At 43.2% G+C, this 19165-nt stretch overlaps 1 protein-coding gene across 9 annotated transcripts in view; it reads left to right on the top strand.

Moving 5' to 3' along the window:
• LOC133078542 (zinc finger protein 792-like) overlaps positions 1 to 19165 on the top strand; it is a 38194-nt gene that overhangs the window by 8734 nt on the left and 10295 nt on the right. For 4 of the 9 annotated variants that reach the window (XR_009697898.1, XR_009697899.1, XR_009697897.1 and 1 more), the window contains exons 3-8: positions 1350 to 1388; positions 3164 to 3290; positions 3830 to 3949; positions 4625 to 6333; positions 8994 to 9200; positions 9365 to 9563. Coding sequence is in view for 1 of the 9 variants with exons in the window: in XM_061173636.1 (XP_061029619.1) it covers positions 1374 to 1388; positions 3164 to 3290; positions 3830 to 3949; positions 4625 to 5799 (1437 nt within the window). In the remaining 8 variants the exon portion in view is untranslated. Of the gene's footprint in view, positions 1 to 1349; positions 1389 to 3163; positions 3291 to 3829; positions 3950 to 4624; positions 6614 to 8993; positions 9201 to 9364; positions 9564 to 19165 lie in introns of those variants that run through there. The other 5 variants (XR_009697900.1, XR_009697903.1, XR_009697901.1 and 2 more) reach the window with 5 other exon arrangements.

Genomic DNA, 19165 nt, shown 5'->3' with positions numbered 1-19165 from the left:
TAATTGGTTTGTCTGCTGATGAGTGGGACTGAGTTCCCTCCCTGTTGGTTGTTTGGCCTGAGGCGACGCAGCACTGGAGGCTACAGGCTCTTTGATGGGGCTAATGGTGGACTCTGGGAGGGCTCATGCCAAGGAGTACTTCCCAGAGCTTCTGCTGCTGCTGTCCTTGTCCCTGTGGTGAGCCACAGCCATCCCCCGCATCTGCAGGATACCTTCCAACACTAGCTGGTAGGTCTGGTTCAGTCTCCTATGGAGTCACTACTCCTTCCCCTTGGGTCCTGATGCGCACACTACTTTGTGTATGCCCTCCAAGCTTGGAGTATATGTTTCCCCCAGTCCTGTCGAAGTCCTGTAGTCAAATCCTGCTAGCCTTCAAAGTCTGTTTCTCTGGGAATTCCTCCTCCTGTTGCCAGATCCCAAGGTTGGGAACACTGACTTGGGGCTCAGAACCTTCACTCCAGTGGGTGGACTTCTGTGCTATAAGTGTTCTCCAGTTTGTGAGTCACCCACCCAGCAGTTATGGGATTTGATTTTATTGTGATTGCCCCTCTCCTACTGTCTCATTGCAGCTTCTGCTTTGTCTCTGGATGTGGGGTATCTTTTTTCCTGAGTTCCAGTGTCTTCCTGTCGATGATTGTTCAGTAGTAAGTTGTAATTCCAGTGCTCTCACAAAAGGCAGTGAACACACATCCTTCTACTCCGCCATCTTGAACCAGTCTCCATAATGTTATGATAATTTCTAATCAGAACTTAGTATATGGATTATGTAAGCTGAAATTTCATATAAAGTAAAAACTTATGAAATAACCAAGTAAAATTGGAAAAGGAAGTATAATATACGAACTTCTGATCAGATGTTAGGGCCAACTACAAGCTACAAGAAGAGAAAAATGTATATTGGCAAGGGAGAAATAGAAAGAAGAAGGGAATCAAATGGAAGTGTCAGAAACAGACCTGTACATAAAATGAGACTTAATTTTGATATTTGTGACTTAGGGCTATAATAGTGCTTTATGACCTGCCAACACTATTTCCTTGCCAACACGATCCCTTATTCTTCTGGCTCACTGGCCTCCAGTCATACTAGCTTCGTGGATGCTGCTCAAACACACCAGGCATGACTCTGATAGAGAGGCTTTGCACTTGTTTGTCCCACTTTTATACAGCCTTTTTCTCAAGATATCCACATGACCTTATGGTACAACTGTAACATTTTCTGCTCTCTTTTATGCTTTAGTTTCCTCTTGAGCATTTGTCTTCGCCTGAAATATTAAATGGTTCACTCATTAATCTTTTTTGTTTATGTTGCTGATGGGAATTAATATTACATGGCCCTGCTCTTCCCACAGGTTCCACATTCAGCAGAACCACTTATGGACCCTGCACTGGTGAGTGTCAGGTGTCCCAGAAGTCTTTTGCTGCCACTCTTCCTGGACTTGGTGTCTGGGGACCCTAAGCCCAGGTTTCCAAGTCCAGGCCAGAAGTTATATGGACAGATTCTCATTTTTGGCAGCCAGTGGACTGAGATGTGAAAGATTGTCTTAGGTATAGCGGGTAATATGTACAAATGTTTGAGGATGAGATTGAGATGGGAGTGTTTTAGGACTTGTGTAGGTCTTTGTTAACAGCTGGTAAGAACAGAGAGCAAGGGGGCCAGAATTAGACCTAGAATGGTAGCCTGAGAAGAGGTTTCTGTTCTGAGAATAATGGCAGACATGGAATTTTTGGAACAGAGAGGGAAAGTAATGTGACTTAGGTTTTAAGAGGCTACTCCTGGCTGCGGAGTGCACAAGAGACTGGGGGAGAGAAAGAAAGGAGATAATGAAGGAGGCTATTGCAGTCATCCAGATGCACATTAGTTCTTGCTGGACCAAAGTGGTGCATGAGGAGGTAGGAGAAATACTTGGCTTCTGGATTTGCTTTTAAAGTAGGAGCTGACCAGATTTTCTAATGTGGAGGGCTCATGGATGACTCCAATGTTTTTTTCCCTTTGCATCTGGAAGGGTGGCAGTGCCATCAACTGAGATGGGGAAGTCAGTGGTAGCAGTCCTTTTCCGTGAGAATATTAGGAATTGGGTTTTGGCTGTTTTGATTCTCAGATGTTCCAGTGACTCCAAGTATAGGAGACAAGGGGACGGCTGAACGTGCAGATCTAGAGTGCTGGGGGAGGCTTCAGGATGCCATTAAGGGACAAGGGAAGAGAGGGGGGCTGTCACAAAGAGAAGAAGAGTGGTCATCAGCGGGAACGTGGGGGGGGAGGGAAAGTCCAGCAGGTGGCTCAGGTTTTTATGGGGGAGTGGCCATGAAATTGATGCAGAGGGAAAGCAGAATGGAGGTGAAGTGATAGTAAAGTCAGGCTGGTGGTTATTTTTCCTCTTGTGCACTCACTAGGCTTTTGTGGTGAAACTTGGGTAGTTTCTGACAGAATGTCAGATGAGTTTACCTAAGGTGTGTCAAATGGATGTGTATTTTGAATGGGTGTTATATGGACAGAGATTGCAACTGGTGAAGAGACATAATGTGCAATACAGAGGTGGAACATGAACAGGCATATTTAGATTTGCATGTTTTGACTGAGGTTAAAGTTAGGAACAAGGCCTGGTGGGGAAGCCTTCAGAACAGTCCAGTGGAGAGTTAGGGTACGGTGGGATCCTGCTGCATTGGCAGGAACTTTCTGATGCCATGTGCAGGAGGGTATGTGAGGAGGCAGGAGACATGCCAGTTTTGTGGGCCGGGTGGTGGTGATGGGGATCAGATGTATGAGGAGTTAGCCAGTGAGTAATATGCATGTGGGGAAGGTGTGTGACCAAATTGCCCCAGGGCCTCATACCAGGAGTTTAAGAGAGAATGATGAGCCCAAGTTTGTTTGTGTCTGGGAGACATGATCCTGGGGACTCTGAGGCTGTTGTCTTGCAGGAGAGGGAGGGGGCCATGCATACCAAGCCCACAGCTTAGATGGCATCTGTCTGTCCACCTACCTATCTATTGTTGCTGAGAGTTGTACCTAGTGCTCAAGGAAATATGAAGAGTTATTCGGTACCAGTGCCCTCTAAGTTAGGGAGCTGGGGAGGATGATGGACCCAGAGTGAGTATGGGTTAGGGGTACTTATGGGGTTCTGGGGAGAGAGACTGCTTACGGAGACATCTGTCCCTGTCATCACAGGGCTCTGTGACCTTTGAGGACGTGGCTGTCTACTTTTCCCAGGAGGAATGGAAGCTTCTTGATGAGGCCCAGAGATTCCTGTACCACGATGTCATGCTGGAGACCTTTGCACTTGTTGCATCATTGGGTAAGGCCCTCACACCTATCCCAGCATCCTGGACAGGTCTCTGCCTTTCCCCTTTTTTCCAAAGGCAAGTCTGTTTTTTCACAGCTAGATAGTGGGCACATCTCTATTACTGCCTTCCTCTCATCTGTGTTGTTGGTGCCAAGGCTGAGTGAGTGTGTATACGACTTCCTTTCAGAAGTATCCCCAATACCAGTGGCTCTGAAGTTTTTTCAGTGACGTTTTTCTGGGTCATAAGACTTGGAATTAGTTCAGTGGGTTCCATTAGTCTCAGCCACTCCCTGCTAAGTTGACTCTGTAGACCCATGCACCTTTGTGCTCCAGGCTCTGCCATCTTCCAGCTGACATTTCTTGGGGCCTCACCATTCCAGGAATTGTTGGGACTTAATGTGGTCAGCATTTGTGGGGTCTTCTTGGCTGTTTCTGTGAGACCCTCATCTCAAAGATTCTTTTTGTTACATATTTTTTTTCCTGAGGTTGTTTTGGGATTGGTTGTCCCCCGGGCCACTACTGACTGTTCACCTGTCGTGTCTTTCTCTCAGGACTTTCATCTTCTAGGTCCCATGTTGTCCAGCTGGAGCTGAGAGGAGAACCCTGGGTACATGACAGAGTGGACATGACTCCAGACAGAGCAAGAGGGGCTCAAATTGGGCCTGGCCCTGGTAATTGGCATTGGGGGAGGAAGTGACATCATGGTTCGATTCACGTCATATCAGGAACATGTCCCGTACCCAACACTGTTTTGGTGTCAAGGCCAGTGACTGTGTACCTCATTTCTGTTCTGTTTCTCCTCCATCCTTGACACTTGCCTCCTGTGATTTTTACTCTGGTTTCCAACCCAGGATTATCCCTCACCTCTCTGTCTTCCACTTCTCATTGTTCCTCTCCATCCTCGCTCTGCTGTGCTTTCCACTATTCACCTACACTTAATGTTTCATGAGGTCTGCACCTCTCCTCAAAATAGTCCTTGAACACCAGCTACTCAGTGAAAATCAGATTTTCCTGGACCTGGACACAGCTTTCCACATAGCACACACATGTCACCAGCAGCCAAGGTCCTAGTGAAAAGTGTTCCTGGAGGAATGAGTTGTGGACCCCTAGCTCCTTTATGCATTCCACCCCATCCTTCTGTCATTTGCATGGTGAGTGCTCCCTGTTCTGTGATGTGTAGAGGGTCAGTACTGTACAGCAGGGCTTTCCTAACCTCCCTGCAACTTTTTGTCTTGAAAACAGTCCCATAGATTTATTCCTTTCTATGTCAGACACACATTTGTGATGGGGCTGCCTCCTTCTACCAAAATCCTATGTCAAGTTTACCCGTATTTCTCTGCTTTCAGGGTGTTGGTATATAGCAGAGAACAAGGAGACACCTTCTGAGCAGAATGTTTCTGTAGAAGTGCCACAAATAAATACTTCAGAGGCAGACCTGTCCACCCTGAAGTCCTGTCCCTGGGAGAGGTACTGCCTGTACTTAGAAGGTGGTTTGCATCTAGCTGAGGACCTTGGCACAGACCCTGGCCAGAAACTCTGTGGGGCAGGTGTGCAGTTTCACCAGCGCAGTGGAGAGGAACTCTTTAGAAGAGACGTGGGTAAGACCTTTATGAAGAGCTGCACCATCCATGCATCCAAGAAGTCTTTCACATTCCAGGAGCCTTGGAAGGATTTCCCTTGTAGCTCTGGCCTTCTCCAGCACCAGGTCACTCCACAAAAGGACACCAAGTTTGTAGAGGCCTTTCACAGTGGAGAAAAGCGTTACAAGTGCAGTGAATGTGGGAAAGCCTTCTGCCGTAAATACAGACTTGCTCAGCACCAGAGAGTCCACACTGGAGAAAGACCTTATGAATGCAGTGAATGTGGGAAAGTCTTTAGATGCAACTCCAACCTTGTTATACATAGAAGAATTCACACTGGGGAAAGGCCTTATGAGTGTAGAGAATGTGGGAAGTTCTTTAGGCAAAACGCCCAACTTATTGTGCACCAGAGAATTCACACTGGAGCCAAGCCTTACGAGTGCAGTGAATGTGGGAAAACCTTCATTACTAAAAGCAAACTTGTTCAGCACCAGAGAGTCCACACTGGAGAGAGACCTTATGAATGTGGAGAATGCAGAAAAGCCTTCACCTATAAACGCATGCTTGTTCAGCATCAGAGAGTCCACACTGGAGAGAGGCCTTATGAGTGCAGTGAATGTGGGAAAGTCTTTAGGTACATCGCCAGCCTCATTAAACATAGAAGAATTCACACTGGGGAAAGGCCTTATGAGTGTAGTGAATGTGGGAAGTCCTTTAGGCAAAGGGCCCACCTTCAGGTCCACCAGAGAATTCACACTGGAGCAAAGACTTACAAGTGCAGTGAATGTGGGAAATGTTTTAGCCAAAACTCTATTCTCACTACGCACCAGAGAGTTCACACTGGCGAAAGGCCTTATAAGTGCAGTGAATGTGGAAAGTGTTTTAGCCAAAGCTCTACTCTTATTAAGCACCAGAGTTCACATTGGAGAAAAACCATATGAGGAGAACTCTGAATGAGGAGAATTCTTTAGCCAAAGCATCCAGCTTACTCAACACCGAAAAGCTCACACCACAGAAAGGCCTCATCAGTGCAGCAAATGTGGAAAGGTTTTCTGTCAAAGGTCTGCTCTGAGCACTAGAAACTTCACAGCTCAGATAGACCCTATGAGTACAGCAAATGTAGGAAAGCTTTCAGCCAAAGGTCTTACCTTATTCGATACCAGAAAGTTCATACTGGAGAAGTGCCTTCAAATGAGATGAGGAGAGCAGCGAATGAGCTGTCTCCTTAGTTAATACATCATACTGAATAGACTCTCTGAGGAAGTCATCAACTGGAAGTTGAATGCCATACATCTGAACAGCCCTCGTGTGCAGATTGCCTATGAGTACCAGGTTCATAGGAAGCTTTTCAGGAGCTACGCTCTACTTTCTAACCTGTGCAAGGCCCTTGCTGGACTCAATATCACTAAGTTTTTTACCTCTCCCATGTGGCAGATCCCAGTACTGGGGGCATCAGTCATCACACTGTGATCAGGGTAGGTAGACCTTTGTGCTGTCCTGTCCCCTGGAGGGAAGCATGAATAGCCTGAGCACTTGGGTGTTGTCATTCTCTTCCATCAAGGACAGGACCCAAGCAGCTTTGACCATGGTGACCAAATGTGGGTTCCCTTGTCAGCTTACAGTTTAATTTCCTTGGTGGTATTGTCTCATGTCATGCTCACGATGGATGTTTCTAGCTCCAGGTCACCCTGTTTGGGAACTATCTGCCTCCATTTGCTCTGCTCTGTGAAAAAATAAAGACTATAGTTTAAGCCACGTCTTTTGTGGGTGTTCCAATCTTTGTCAATAAGGATAGTATCATGGCGGAGAATGGTTTTCACTCCAGTTTTGGTCTAATTTGAATTGTTGTCCAAGGCCTCCTGGGGTAGACTACAGGGCTCTGTGGGACTAATGTTGAGTTCTGGATGTTAGAATTTTTGGTGGGTCCCGAGGTCACCCTGAGATGAGGACAGTTGTGTGAACCACCAGTGTTTTTTGGAGCTGCATAAGTTCTCTTTTTTCACATGGGATGTCACATCATGACCCCAGTACTGTTCAAGAGAAGAAGTTCTCTAGGTCCAGCTGGAAAAGAGCCATGTGCCATAATGTCCATAACATGGTAGGCTGGTGTTGCTGAGCGTTAGATTAGAGACATCAGGTGGGAACCATATTTGGTACAGAAACAGGGAATTAATAGGGAGTGAGTGACTAGCAAACAGAGATGAACCTATTCTAAAATTGCATTCATGAATGTTCCCGTGACTGTGGCTGTTTAGGATAATGTTTTTGCAAAAATTCTCAGGAGCTACAGAGCGGTTTCTCTCCTGAGGTCCCAGTCAGTGTCAGGCTGAATAATGTAAAGGTTTTGGGATCCTGTAGCATCTGCAGATTGTTTATCTCAAGGCCATTGGTGCATAGCAAAGATAATGGGTAATAAGAGTGGAAATCGTGTAGTCCAGGCATGTGGTTTTTAGGACGCAGGCAGTTCCTGGATAACTCAAGTGGAAACACGTTTCATTGCTCACCGGTCTTCATTGCTACCACAACAGAATCCCTCCCATGAGACAAGGAGATGTGATGGGGTTAACATGTGGTTGCCAGAGTTCTACTGAAAAGGAGATTCAGAAAAGAGATTCAGATTTTTATGTGAAGCCAATTTCTATTAAATTTAATTGAGCTGTATAGTTGCTATGCATCGTACTGAACATACCTAAAATGTACAGCTTGGTTAAGTTTTAATACGTGTAAACCCACAGAACCATCATAATTACAAACATCCATCACTCCCATATCCACCTTCTGACATCTTTCCCAGGACTCCCAGGCAATTAGTATTGATTTACTTTTTTCCCATTCAATTAGTGTTTTCTACACTTAATATCATTGGGGTCTTAATGTTTACTTTTATATTTGTCTCTTTTTCATGATGCATAATTATTTTGAGAATCATTTAAGTTGCTGATAAGTATAATTCATTTTTTTTCCTGAAAAATATACTGTTTGGATATACCACCCACTGACTGTTTATCCATACATCTGTTAAAGGATGGGGTTTTGTGGTTTGTATCCATTTTGGCTATGACAGATAAGCTTAATAAATTCTTTATATGTACGTATGGTTTCATATTCAAAATTCAATGACTATACCCTTTTGTGTGCCATTCACAGTATGGGAGCATTCCAGTTTTCCTGTATTCCTCTCTAGTACTTGGTTGATATGGCTAGTGTTTCAATATTACCTGTTTAAATGTGTAGAGGTGTCTCACTATGGTCTGATTGCATTTCCCTAATGATTCATGATGTTGAACATTTTTGTGTTCATTTGCCAGGTGTATGTCTTCTTTGATAAAATGTCTGTCTTTTATTAGTAACTGAGAAGGCAAAAATCTGTTGGAACTTGACTTTTCTTCATTGACTTCGCTGGGTGGAATAAATGTTTGTGCTCACATCGTTATTCACCACGTATGGTCCTCATTATTAACATAGTCTCCGTTACTTTAAGTCTAGACACGTATAAAACAACTAACCGAACCTTGATTGTTGTGTTTGCCAATTTCCCTGGTATGAATACTCCAACTGTGGGCAATTCCAAACAGTGAATATGAAGTTTTTACTGCACCAGAGGCGCAAGAAGCCAAACGCTGAGATGCCAAGGTTTGCAGGGGAGAAGGCAGCTAAGCCAGGAGCTAGAAGTCTCAGATCCACCTTTCCGGAGGCGATGTGCTTGAGATATTTAAGATATAAAGAGGCAGTGTGGTCTTAGGTGTGGGGAAAGGCCATCAGAGTTAGAGAAAAGGTGAGGTAATCGGCGTGTGCAGGTGTATTTCATTACATGTTCTTCACAGATGCATGTTCAAAAATGGTGTCCCTGAATGGGACACCATCACTGGCTCTACTCTTTAATGAGGGAACCAGAGAAGCAACACATGGTCCACCTGCTTATGGCCACCCCACATTCCTCCTCTGTCTTGTTCACTATGGCTCCCTGTCTGCAGTCTTTGTTCTCTTGACTCTGACCTAACACGGTGAGGTCTAAAGCTTTAGCCTACATCCTTTGGAAGAGGAATAAGACAATGTTTAATAGACCCCAGCTATGGATGCATGAACTTTGTGTCATAGTGACAACCTGGTATCATGTGCCCGTTTGGTTTTGTAGGTTTCGGAAACATCTGAAATATTATGGCTGTCTCTCTGTGATCAGCGAAGACTACTTTCCATGGAAATCTGGGTTCGTCTCCTTTAAGAAGCGTGAAACCCCGCCCCCGTCCTCAGAGCCTCCAGGACACTCCTTCCCAGGAGCCCCGGCAGTGAGGCGGGGCTTTTCCTGTAGCCGGGGAGCACCGCCCCTTGCCAGGTTCTAGAGGTCTGTGAACTGCATTACCCGGAAAAAAACCACGCCAGTTCGTGGGCGCCCCTGAGCCAATGAAGGCTCAGGAAAGAGTCACTTCCGTTCTAGAGGACGGAGTCTGGGCGGCTTTTCCGGCCTCGACTGGGGTCGTTATTTTGTAAACTCGGCTGTGTTCACAGGCGGGGAATTTCGCAACGCTGTGAAGGCCAGAGGTCAGGGAGCCAGGAAGGCGCCGTGCCCGCTTCTCTGAGCTTCGTCTGAGGCTCGGCGTGGGCACCATCCGGCCTGACTCTGTCTTGGGCGGTTGGTGCCGCAGTGCCCGGGTCCTACCTTCGCCCACAAACTCCGCTGGCGCCGGCGCAGATGTGTCGGATTCAGGTAAATGCTGCGTCATCCGGGCCCTCCCCCAACTCTTCTCATTCAGCAGTGTTTTATCTGTGTTCTCTTACTAGTGTCCTATAGTTATTATTTGTACCCCCAAAACTTGGCTTTCCGAAGTTTGAAATATGACCTGCGTGGGGAAAAAAAATTGCAGAGAACTTCAATGTGCGGTTGAAGAAGCTCTGAGATTAATATCCGTTCACCGCTCAGGCCAAAATTGCTATATAAATAGGACCTCAGAAGCAGCCTGTGGGGTTCTTTCAAAACAATTATCCCCATCCCCACCAAGTTAATGTATTGGCTGCTGTTTGAAGTAAGCATTTCCTTTCTTTTCTTGATAGTTTTGCCAACTATGTGGAAACTATTTGACATGTCAAAACTTTTTTATGAATGTAATATGTTTTATGATGTGTTTTTCTTCTTTTGCGCAATGTGGTGTGACTTTACCCATGTTTTTCATGGCTATCCCTTTGTGGGAGGAAGAGGTGAAACAGGAGGGAAGGGGGCAGGGCACAGCCTTTAAAGGAATGACATATCCATAGGACTTGACTAAAACAAACAGGTTTGAACCAATTAGGTCCAAGATGGCGGAAGATTTGATTTCCAGTGGATCTTGAGGCTCATTATACTCCCGTTGTAATACAGGAGCATGTAAATAACACACCCACCTGCGCCCTGACAGTTCTAAGGCTAACCTAAAAGGCCAAAAAGTGGGTGGTGGCCCAATTCCTGGAAATACCTGCCCCTTCCCGGGAAGTAGTTGGAATAATCCTCCCACTCAGCCTGTGAAATTACGTAGGACATAAAAAGTAATCACGTCATATTTTGAGGCCTCTCGCCTTCTGAGATGGCCCACACTCTGTCTGTGGAGTGTGTTCCTCGCTAAGTAAATCCACTTCTTACCTATCACGTTGTCTCTCACTGAATTCTTTCTGTGAGGAGACTTCAAGAACCTGAGGTTCATTAAGTCCTGAGACCAGGTGTGTGATCTCAAGTAAAGTCCCAATCTGAGTTGCATGGTTTCAGGGAGACCCCTTGCAGGGCCTGAGAGTGGGCACTTGTGTAACACTCGTAAATTAATTGTCCAAGGAGACACACATGCTGACAAAGCAAGAGACTTTATTGGAAAGGGGTGCCTGGGCTAAGAGCAACACAGTAGGGAACCCAGGAGAACTGCTCTGCCATGATGCTCACAATGGTAACAGGGTTAGTTTCCGGGTTGTCTCTGGCCAGTTGTTCTGACTCAGGGTCCTTCCTGGTGGTGCACTCACCTCTCAGCCAAGATGGATTCCAGCATGAGGGGGATTCTGGGAGGTAGGCAGGACATACCATCTCTTCCCTCCTCCTTTCGGACCCTCCCACATTCTCCCAGTTAGCTTTCAGAGGCAGTACCTCTTTCTTTATCAGAACTTCCTGTTGTGAGACAACTCAGGCAAGTGGTTATCATTGTGCCTGGCCAAGGTGGGCGGTTTCAGTTCCCTAACACATTCATTTTCCTTTCTTGTGCTGTATTCTGTAGATATGAGTATATGAGTAAAAGGTCTTTATAAGTTCCCCTGTTGAAGGCTCTTCTTTGTTTATGTGTTTCTTTTTTCTTCTTTTTTTTTGTTTTTGGTCTATTTTCTGTATTTATAGCCATACCTGCCATCTGTTATTGTGTATATACAGCATGCATTTGTCTAGCATATATGTTAAAAATATTCTATTTAAATGAACATTTCCACTTTTTAATTTTGTTTTGTTCTTACTAATTTTAACTTAGTTCTTTGAATGAAATTATACATATTTTTCAACTATCCCATTGTTAGATTTTGATACAGACTTATTATACATTACATAAACTTAGTTTTACAGCATACACACACTTAGAGGGTTTTGGGGTTTTTTTGATAATTTTTATTGGAGTATAGTTGATTTACAATGTTGTGTTAGTTTCAAGTGCACAGCAAAGTAAATCGCTTATAAATATACATATATCCATTCTTTTCTAGAGTCTTCTCCCATATAGGTCATTACAGAGTACTGAGTAGAGTTCCCTGTGCTATAAAGTAAGTCCTAATTAGTTATCTGTTTTATATATAGTAGTGTGTATATATCAATCCCAGTCTCCCAAATTATCCCCCCCTCCCCCCCGCCCCCCGCTTTCCCCCGGTAACAAGAAGTTTGTTTCTACACCTGTGGCTCTATTTCTGCTTTGTAAATAAGTTTATTTCTATTATTTTTTGTTTTTTAGCGATATCATCATCTGTCTTTCTCTGTTTGACTTACTTCACTCAGTATGACAGTCTCTAGGTCCATCCATGTTGCTACCGATGGCATTATTTTGTTCTTTTTTATGGCTTTTTTATCCAGTGTGTATATGTACCATATCTTTATCCACTTCTCCATCAGTGGACACTTAAGTTGCTTCCATGTCTTGGCTGTTGTAAATAGTGCTGCAGTAAACATTGTGCTGCTTGTATCTTTTTGGATTATGGATTTCTATGGATATATGCATAGGAGTGGGATTGCTGGATTATATGGTACTTCTATATTTAGTTTTTTGTTTTTTTTTTTAAAACATCTTTATTGAAGTATAATTGCTTTACAATGGTGTGTTACTTTCTGCTTTATAACAAAGTGAATCAGTTATACATATACATATGTTCCCATATCTCTTCCCTCTTGCATCCCCCTCCCTCCCACCCTCCCTATCCCACCCCTCTAGGTGGTCACAAAGCACCGAGCTGATCTCCCTGTGCTATGCGGCTGCTTCCCACTAGCTATCTATTTTACATTTGGTAGTGTATATATGTCCATGCCACTCTCTCACCCTGTCACATCTCACCCCTCCCCCTCCCCATATCCTCAAGTCCATTCTCTAGTAGGTCTGTGTCTTTATTCCCATCTTGCCACTAGGTTCTTCATGACCCTTTTTTTTTTTTTTCCCTTAGATTCCATATATATGTGTTAGCATACTGTATTTCTTTTTCTCTTTCTGACTTACTTCACTCTGTATGACAGATTCTAACTCCATCCACCTCATTACAAATACCTCCATTTCATTTCTTTTTATGGCTGAGCAATATTCCATTGTATATATGTGCCACATCTTCTTTATCCATTCATCCCATGATGGACACCTAGGTTGCTTCCATGTCCTGGCTATTGTAAACAGAGCTGCAATGAATATTTTGGTACATGACTCTTTCTGAATTATGGTTTTCTCAGGGTATATGCCCAGTAGTGGGATTGCTGGGTCGTATGGTAGTTCTATTTTTAGTTTTTTAAGGAACCTCCATACTGTTCTCCATAGTGGCTGTATCAATTTACATTCCCACCAACAGTGCAAGAGTGTTCCCTTTTCTCCACACCCTCTCCAGCATTTATTGTTTCTAGATTTTTTGATGATGGCCATTCTGACCGGTGTGAGATGATACCTCATTGTAGTTTTGATTTGCATTTCTCTAATGATTAATGATGTTGAGCATTCTTTCATGTGTCTGTTGGCAATCTGTGTATCTTCTTTGGAGAAATGTCTATTTAGGTCTTCTGCCCATTTTTGGATTGGGTTGTTTGTTTTTTTGTTATTGAGCTGCATGAGCTGCTTGTAAATCTTGGAGATTAATCCTTTGTCCGTTGCTTCATTTGCAAATATTTTCTCCCATTCTGAGGGTTGTCTTTTGGTCTTGTTTATGGTTTCCTTTGCTGTGCAAAAGCTTTTAAGTTTCATTAGGTCCCATTTGTTTATTTGTGTTTTTATTTCCATTTCTCTAGGACCTGGGTCAAAAAGGATCTTGCTGTGATTTATGTCATAGAGTGTTCTGCCTATGTTTTCCTCTAAGAGTTTGATAGTGTCTGGCCTTACACTTAGGTCTTTAATCCATTTTGAGTTTATTTTTGTGTATGGTGTTAGGGAGTGTTCTAATTTCATACTTTTACATGTACCTGTCCAATTTTCCCAGCACCACTTATTGAAGAGGCTGTCTTTTCTCCACTGTATATGCTTGCCTCCTTTATCAAAGATAAGGTGACCATATGTGCGTGGGCTTATCTCTGGGCTTTCTATCCTGTTCCAGTGATCTATATTTCTGTTTTTGTGCCAGTACCAAACTGTCTTGATTACTGTAGCTTTGTAATATAGTCTGAAGTCAGGGAGCCTGATTCCTCCAGCTCCATTTTTCATTCTCAAGATTGCTTTGGCTATTTGGGGTCTTTTGTGTTTCCATACAAATTGTGAAATTTTTTGTTCTAGTTCTGTGAAAAATGCCAGTGGTAGTTTGATAGGGATTGCATTGAATCTGTAGATTGCTTTGGGTAGCAGAGTCATTTTCACAATGTTGATTCTTCCAATCCAAGAACATGGTATATCTCTCCATCTATTTGTATCATCTTTAATTTCTTTCATCAGTGTCCTATAATTTTCTGCATACAGGTCTTTTGTCTCCTTAAGTAGGTTTATTCCTAGATATTTTATTCTTTTTGTTGCAATGGTAAACGGGAGTGTTTTCTTAATTTCACTTTCAGATTTTTCATCATTAGTATACAGGAATGCAAGAGATTTCTGTGCATTAATTTTGTATCCTGCTACTTTACCAAATTCATTGATTAGCTCTAGTAGTTTTCTGGTAGCATCTTTTGGATTCTCTATGTATAGTATCATGTCATCTGCAAACAGTGACAGCTTTACTTCTTCTTTTCCGATTTGGATTCCTTTTATTTCTTTTTCCTCTCTGATTGCTGTGGCTAACACTTCCAAAACTATGTTGAATAATAGTGGTGAGAGTGGGCAACCTTGTCTTGTTCCTGATCTTAGTGGAAATGGTTTCAGTTTTTCACCATTGAGGACAATGTTGGCTGTGGGTTTGTCATATATGGCCTTTATTATGTTGAGGAAAGTTCCCTCTATGCCTACTTTCTGCAGGGCTTTTATCATAAATGGGTGTTGAATTTTGTCGAAAGCTTTCTCTGCATCTATTGAGATGATCATATGGTTTTTCTCCTTCAATTTGTTAATATGATGTATCACATTGATTGATTTGCGTATATTGAAGAATCCTTGCATTCCTGGAATAGACCCCACTTGATCATGGTGTATAATCTTTTTAATGTGCTGTTGGATTCTGTTTGCTAGTATTTTGTTGAGGATTTTTGCATCTATGTTCATCAGTGATATTGGCCTGTAGTTTTCTTTCTTTGTGACCTCTTTGTCTGGTTTTGGTATCAGGGTGATGGTGGCCTCGTAGAATGAGTTGGGGAGTGTTCCTCCCTCTGCAATATTTTGGAAGAGTTTGAGAAGGATAGGTGTTAGCTCTTCTCTAAATGTTTGATAGAATTCGCCTGTGAAGCCATCTGGTCCTGGGCTTTTGTGTGTTGGAAGATTTTTAATCACAGTTTCAATTTCAGTGCTTGTGATTGGTCTGTTCATATTTTCTATTTCTTCCTGGTTCAGTCTCGGCAGGTTGTGCATTTCTAAGAATCTGTCCATTTCTTCCAGGTTGTCCATTTTATTGGCATAGAGTTGCTTGTAGTAATCTCTCATGATCGTTTGTATGTCTGCAGTGTCAGTGGTTACTTCTCCTTTTTCATTTCTAATTCTATTGATTTGAGACTTCTCCCTTTTTCTCTTGATGAGTCTGGCTAATGGTTTATCAATTTTGTTTATCTTCTCAAAGAACCAGCTTTTAGTTTCATTGATTTTTGCTATTGTTTCCTTCATTTCTTTTTCATTTATTTCTGATCTGATCTTTATGATTTTTTTCCTTCTGCTAGCTTGGGGTTTTTTTGTTCTTCTTTCTCTAATTGCTTCAGGTGCAAGGTTAGGTTGTTTATTCGAGATGTTTCCTGTTTCTTGAGGTAGGCTTGTATTGCTATAAACTTCCCTCTTAGCACTGCTTTTGCTGCGTCCCATAGGTTTTGGGTCATCGTGTCTCCATTGTCATTTGTTTCTAGGTATTTTTTGATTTCCCCTTTGATTTCTTCAGTGATCACTTCGTTACTAAGTAGTGTATTGTGTAGCCTCCATGTGTTTGTATTTTTTACAGATCTTTTCCTGTAATTTTGATATCTAGTCTCATAGCGTTGTGGTCGGAAAAGATACTTGATACGATTTCAATTTTCTTAAATTTACCAAGGCCTGATTTGTGGCCCAAGATATGATCTATCCTGGAGAATGTTCCATGAGCACTTGAGAAAAATGTGTATTCTGTTGTTTTTGGGTGGAATGTCCTATAAATATCAATTAAGTCCATCTTGTTTAATGTATCATTTAAAGCTTGTGTTTCCTTATTTATTTTCATTTTGGATGATCTGTCCATTGGTGAAAGTGAGGTGTTGAAGTCCCCTACTATGATTGTGTTACTGTCGATTTCCCCTTTTATGGCTGTTAGTATTTGCCTTATGTATTGAGGTGCTCCTATGTTGGGTGCATAAATATTTACAATTGTTATACCTTCCTCTTGGATCGGTCCCTTGATCATTATATAGTGTCCTTCTTTGTCTCTTGTAATAGTCTTTATTTTAAAGTCTATTTTGTCTGATATGAGAATTGCTACTCCAGCTTTCTTCTGATTTCCATTTGCATGGAATATCTTTTTCCATCCCCTCACTTTCAGTCTGTATGTGTCTCTAGGTCTGAAGTGGGTCTCTTGTAGACAGCATATATATGGGTCTTATTTTTGTATCCATTCAGCCAGTCTGTGTCTTTTGGTGGGAGCATTTAATCCATTTACATTTAAGGTAATTATCGATATGTATGTTCCTATTCCCATTTTCTTAAATGTTTTGGGTTTGTTATTGTAGGTGTTTTCCTTCTCTTGTGTTTCTTGCCTAGAGAAGTTCCTTTAGCATTTGTTGTAAAGCTGGTTTGGTGGTGCTGAACTCTCTCAGCTTTTGCTTGTCTGTGAAGGTTTTAATTTCTCCATCAAATCTGAATGAGATCCTTGCTGGGTAGAGTAATCTTGGTTGTAGGTTTTTCTCCTTCATCACTTTAAGTATATCCTGCCACTCCCTTCTGGCTTGCAGAGTTTCTGCTGAAAGATCAGCTGTTGACCTTATGGGGATGCCCTTGTGTGTTATTTGTTGTTTTTCCCTTGCTGCTTTTAATATGTTTTCTTTATATTTAATTTTTGATAGTTTAATATGTGTCTTGGTGTGTTTCTCCTTGGATTTATCCTGTATGGGACTCTCTGTGCTTCCAGGACTTGATTAACTATTTCCTTTCCCATATTAGGGAAGTTTTCAACTATAATCTCTTCAAATATTTTCTCAGTCCCTTTCTTTTTCTCTTCTTCTTCTGGGACCCCTATAATTCGAATGTTGGTGCTTTTAATGTTGTCCCAGAGGTCTCTGAGACTGTCCTCAGTTCTTTTCATTCTTTTTTCTTTATTCTGGTCTGCAGTAGTTATTTCCACCATTTTATCTTCCAGGTCACTTATCCGTTCTTCTGCCTCAGTTATTCTGCTATTGATCCCATCTAGAGTATTTTTAATTTCATTTATTGTGCTTTTCATCGTTGCTTGGTTCCTCTTTAGTTCTTCTACGTCCTTGTTAAATGTTTCTTGCATTTTGTCTATTCTATTTCCAAGATTTTGGATCATCCTTACTATCATTATTCTGAATTCTTTTTCAGGTAGACTACCTATTTCCTCTTCATTTGTTAGGTCTGGTGTGTTTTGACCCTGCTCCTTCATCTGCTGTGTGTTTTTCTGTCTTCTCATTTTGCTTATCTTACTGTGTTTGGGGTCTCCTTTTCACAGGCTGCAGGTTCGTAGTTCCCATTGTTTTTGGTATCTGTCCCCAGTGGCTAAGGTAGGTTCAGTGGGTTGTGTAGGTTTCCTGGTGGAGGGAACTAGTGCCTGTGTTCTGGTGGATGAGGCTGGATCTTGTCTTTCTTGTGGGCACGTCCACGTCTGGTGGTGTGTTTTGGGGTGTCTGTGGCCTTATTATGATTTTAGGCAGCCTCTCTGTTAATGGATGGGCCTATGTTCCTGTCTTGCTAGTTGTTTAGCATAGGGTGTCCAGCAATGTAGCTTGCTGGTCGTTGAGTGAAGCTGGGTCTTGATGTTGAGATGGAGATCTCTGAGAGATTTTTGCCGTTTGGTATTACGTGGAGCTGCGAGGTCTCTTATGGACCAGTGTCCTGAAGTTGGCTCTCCCACCTCAGAGGCACAGCCCTGATGCCTGGCTGGAGCACCAAGAGCCTTTCATCCACACGGCTCAGAATAAAAGGGAGAAAAAAAATAGAAAGAAAGAAAGAAAGAGGATAAAATAAAATAAAATAAAGCTATTATAATAAAAAATAAGAAAAAAAATTATTAATAAATTTAAGAAAAAAAATTTTTTTTAATTTTTAAAAATAGATTTATTAATTTTTTATAATAAGAAATAAGAAAAAATTATTAAGAAAATTTATTAAGAAAAAAATTTTTTTTAATTTTTTAAAATAAAAAATATGAAAAAACTTATTAAAATTTTTTTTTAATTTTTTTAATAATAGAAAATAAGGAAAAAATTATTAAGAAACATTTATTAGGGAAAAAAATTTTTTTAAGTTAAAACAAAAAAACAAAAAAAAAACGGACGGACCTAACCCTAGGACTAACGGTGAGAGCAAAGCTATACACACAAAATCTCACCCAGAAGCATACACATATACACTCACAAAAAAAGGAAAAGGGGAAAAATTAATATATCCTGCTCCCAAAGTCCACCTCCTAAATTTGGGATGATTCGTTGTCTATTCAGGTATTCAACAGATGCAGGCACATCAAGTTGTTTGTGGAGCTTTAATCCGCTGCTTCTGAGGCTGCTGGGAGAGAGTTCCCTTTCTCTTCTTTGTTCGTACAGCTCCGGGGGTTCAGCTTTGGATTTGGACCCGCCTCTGCATGTAGGTCGCCTGAGGGCGCCTGTTCCCCGCCCAGACAGAACGGGGTTAAAGAGCAGCTGATTCGGGGTCTCTGGCTCAGTCAGGCCGGGGGGAGGGAGCGGTATGGAGGAGGCGGGGCGAGCCTGCGGCGGCAGAAGCCGGCGTGACGTTGCAGCAGCCTGAGGTGCGCCGTGCGCCCTCCCGGGGAAGTTGTCCCCGGATCACGGGAGCCTGGCCGCGGTGGGCTGCACCGGCTCCCAGGAGGGGCGGCGCGGAGAGCGACCCGCGCCCGCACACAGGCTTTCCGGCGGCGGCAGCAGCAGCCCTAGCGTCCCACGCCCGTCTCTGGGGTCCGCGCTGATAGCCGCGGCTCGCGCCCGTCTCTGGAGTTCACCTAAGCGGCACTCTGAATCCCCTCTCCTTGCGCGCCGCGAAACAAAGAGGCAAGAAAAAGTCTCTTGCCTCTTTGGCAGCTGCAGACTTTTTCTCGGGCTCCCTCCCGGCTAGCTGTGGTGCGCTAGCCCCTTCAGGCTGTGTTCACGCCTCCAACCCCAGTCCTCTCCCTGCGATCCGACCGAAGCCCGAGCCTCAGCTCCCAGCCCCCGCCCGCCCCGGCGGGTGGGCAGACAAGCCTCTCGGGCTGGTGAGTGCTGCTCGGCGCCGAGCCTCTGTGCGGGAATCTCTCCGTTTTTCCCTCTGCGCCCCTGTTGCTGTGGATCCGCGCTGATAGCCGCGGCTCGCGCCCGTCTCTGGA

The sequence above is a fragment of the Eubalaena glacialis genome, chromosome 18, assembly GCF_028564815.1.
Source record: "Eubalaena glacialis isolate mEubGla1 chromosome 18, mEubGla1.1.hap2.+ XY, whole genome shotgun sequence".
Taxonomy (NCBI): Eukaryota; Metazoa; Chordata; class Mammalia; order Artiodactyla; family Balaenidae; genus Eubalaena; species Eubalaena glacialis.
Note: the sequence above shows the minus strand (reverse complement) of the source record. Positions and strands in the feature narration are given on the sequence as shown.